The sequence below is a fragment of the Cyprinodon variegatus genome, unplaced genomic scaffold (assembly GCF_000732505.1).
Source record: "Cyprinodon variegatus isolate N-32 unplaced genomic scaffold, C_variegatus-1.0 Scaffold42, whole genome shotgun sequence".
Taxonomy (NCBI): domain Eukaryota; kingdom Metazoa; phylum Chordata; class Actinopteri; order Cyprinodontiformes; family Cyprinodontidae; genus Cyprinodon; species Cyprinodon variegatus.
In genome coordinates, this window is record NW_015150495.1 from 1876818 (window position 1) to 1879205 (window position 2388).

The window sequence follows — 2388 nt, forward strand, 5'->3', positions numbered from 1 at the left end:
TGCGTGTAAGAAAAAAAATCCGGTTAGAGCTTAAAGATATAAAAAACGCGAAAACTGCGTTTCAAAATCTTCCCACTCTGAAGGCTGAATAAAAAAAAGATCGTTTACAGACCCCCGAAACGCCGGCTTCGTGTGGATGAGAGGCTGGTTTGGTGAAAAATTTGTGCGTTTAGGCCAGGGTTCGGCTTCGTGTGGACGGGGCCTTAATTACTATGTTAATAACTGTGTATAGTTTATTAGACGGTTGGTTAAAAAAGCCCTTGCGCTGTCTGTAACATGTAGAGGTGCACTGTCACCAATGGTTCCATTCAAGGTGCACAGTCACTATTTTTTAGTGTGTGATCAAATACTGCTGGGAAATGCATAATTGTATCTTCTTGGCCGATTTATGGACCTGTCGCTGTATCCTGAACCTTTATCATGTGTTGTACTTCATATGGGGCCCACCCGGATTACTTACGGGCCTAATGTTGTGTCGTCACGACAACAGTCTTCAACATTTTCCAGGCCAAGGACCCCCAAACTGATGGCGAGATGGAGCGGGGAGCCCCTAATTATATATTGTATGAAACTGTGTTATATCAAACTGGCCTATTGTCACTCTATTACATATGGAGTCATGTAACGAAAGTAATTTCTCCCTGTGATTATTGAAGTATTTCTGATTCAGATTCCTTGTTGATGGGACAGGTGTTGTGAATGAAACGGTGCCCAGCTTGAAAGAGTTCCTGTGTATTGCTGAATGTGTGCAATGATGACTGAAAGACATCTTCTGCCTCTATTTATCTGTTTACTACAGTATGTTGAATTCATGTTAATGTGTATTTAAAGACATTTCAATTAGTGGAAAAAATTGCAGGGCGGAATATAAAAATGTCTAATAAACCAAAACTTTTGCAACCCCCATGCAGTAACTCCATGGACCCCCTAGGGATTACGGACCCCCTGTTGAAGACCTCTGCATTACACCATTGTTCCTACCTAAAAGGTCTGCTTCAAGTGTTGATGCAAGAGGGACAAGATCACTATCCTTAAATCCATGTGAGGGGCAAAAAAATGAGAGAAATATAATTCTCCACAAATGGCCCGTATAATAATAATAAATAATTGAACTTTAATAATCTCATATTGGAGAAATTTATCTTTGCATTTAACCCATCCCCTTGGGGAGCAGTGGGCTGCCATTGCGCGGCACCTACTTTGTATTTTATGTGAAATGAAATACAAAGTAGTTCTTAGTTTTTCAGGTTTTTGACAGTTTTTCAGGTTTTTGACATTTTTTCAGGTTTTTGACTGCCCCCACTCAGACTCTGAGGTCCCTATGCTCGCCTCTGCTGGCATCAGAGGAGTTTGTCTGTCTCTCCTGCTGTCACTCTCACAGCAGGATGTATCATCAGCCACTGATCATCAGGTGTTAGAATGATACATGGACACTCTCCCGTGAACGCACCTCCCACGCAACATACACACATCTACTCCTGTGCGCCCCTTCCAACCCTCCCCTCTTCTTTATCCCCATGCGAGGTTTTTCAGTTTTATGAATCTTTCCAAGTTAAGTCAGGTTGTTATTTCAATAGCATACCTTTCATCCACTCCACCACCTGGTTCGTACTCCATTTGCTCACCGGCTCCATCACCAGCGCCATCGAGGAAACTTTGCTTGGACTCTCCGTTGTGCGCAACCTGGTGGTGGTAACCCCAAAAGCAGAGCCCCCTCCTCCTTCTCCTCCTCCTCCTCCCTGTGTCCTTCCAGCCCTCCTCCACCTCTCCCCACAGCCAGATGACTCCTTACTTATCAAGGCTGGCTACACTGGTCCCGGTCCTGTCACCGGGGTGCCGGTAGGTTCCGTTACCGCGGCAGTTTGAGGCGGCAGTGTCCGCTGGCTGCATCCCTCTTCCAGAGCCTCTCTCTCTGGCTCTCTCTCTCTCAGTGCGTCAGTCCTGCTGAGTGTGTGCGTGACAGCTACGAGAAGCGCGTGTAGGTGTGCGTAGAAACAGTGAGTGTAGGATAGTTAAGTCACACCGGAGTCAACATCTCTCTCTCTCTTCTTTTTTCCCCTCTTCAGATATGATTAATCCACGCACGCGCCTTGTGGGTGGCTGTGCGCGCGCGCGTGTCGGTGTATTTCCCAAAGGAGCGATGGAATCATGTAGGGATGATGGAGATGGGGATGATTCAAAAAGATATTGTCGGTGGGGAGACATTTGAGATTTGAAAACGTGGGATGCTGGCTTCAGCTGCTGTGAGGAAACCTAATGAGTCTTCAGCCTCCAGCTGATGTCTCTTCTTCCCAATTTGGACCCTATAAATCAGGTGCAGTGTTGCACCTGAGCGAGACAGTTCATCTTCCCTTCAAGGCCTGCACAACTCGGTGCAAATGTTTGCAG

The 2388-nt window shown here is 46.0% G+C and overlaps 1 protein-coding gene across 1 annotated transcript in view; it reads right to left on the minus strand.

The window, feature by feature from the left end:
- cnksr2 (connector enhancer of kinase suppressor of Ras 2) overlaps positions 1-1915 on the minus strand; it is a 90591-nt gene extending 88676 nt beyond the window's left edge. The window contains exon 1 of the mRNA XM_015370159.1: positions 1583-1915. Coding sequence (XP_015225645.1) covers positions 1583-1646 — 64 coding nt within the window. The 5' untranslated portion in view covers positions 1647-1915. The remainder of the gene's footprint in view (positions 1-1582) is intronic.
- Between the last annotated feature and the right edge of the window lie 473 nt (positions 1916-2388).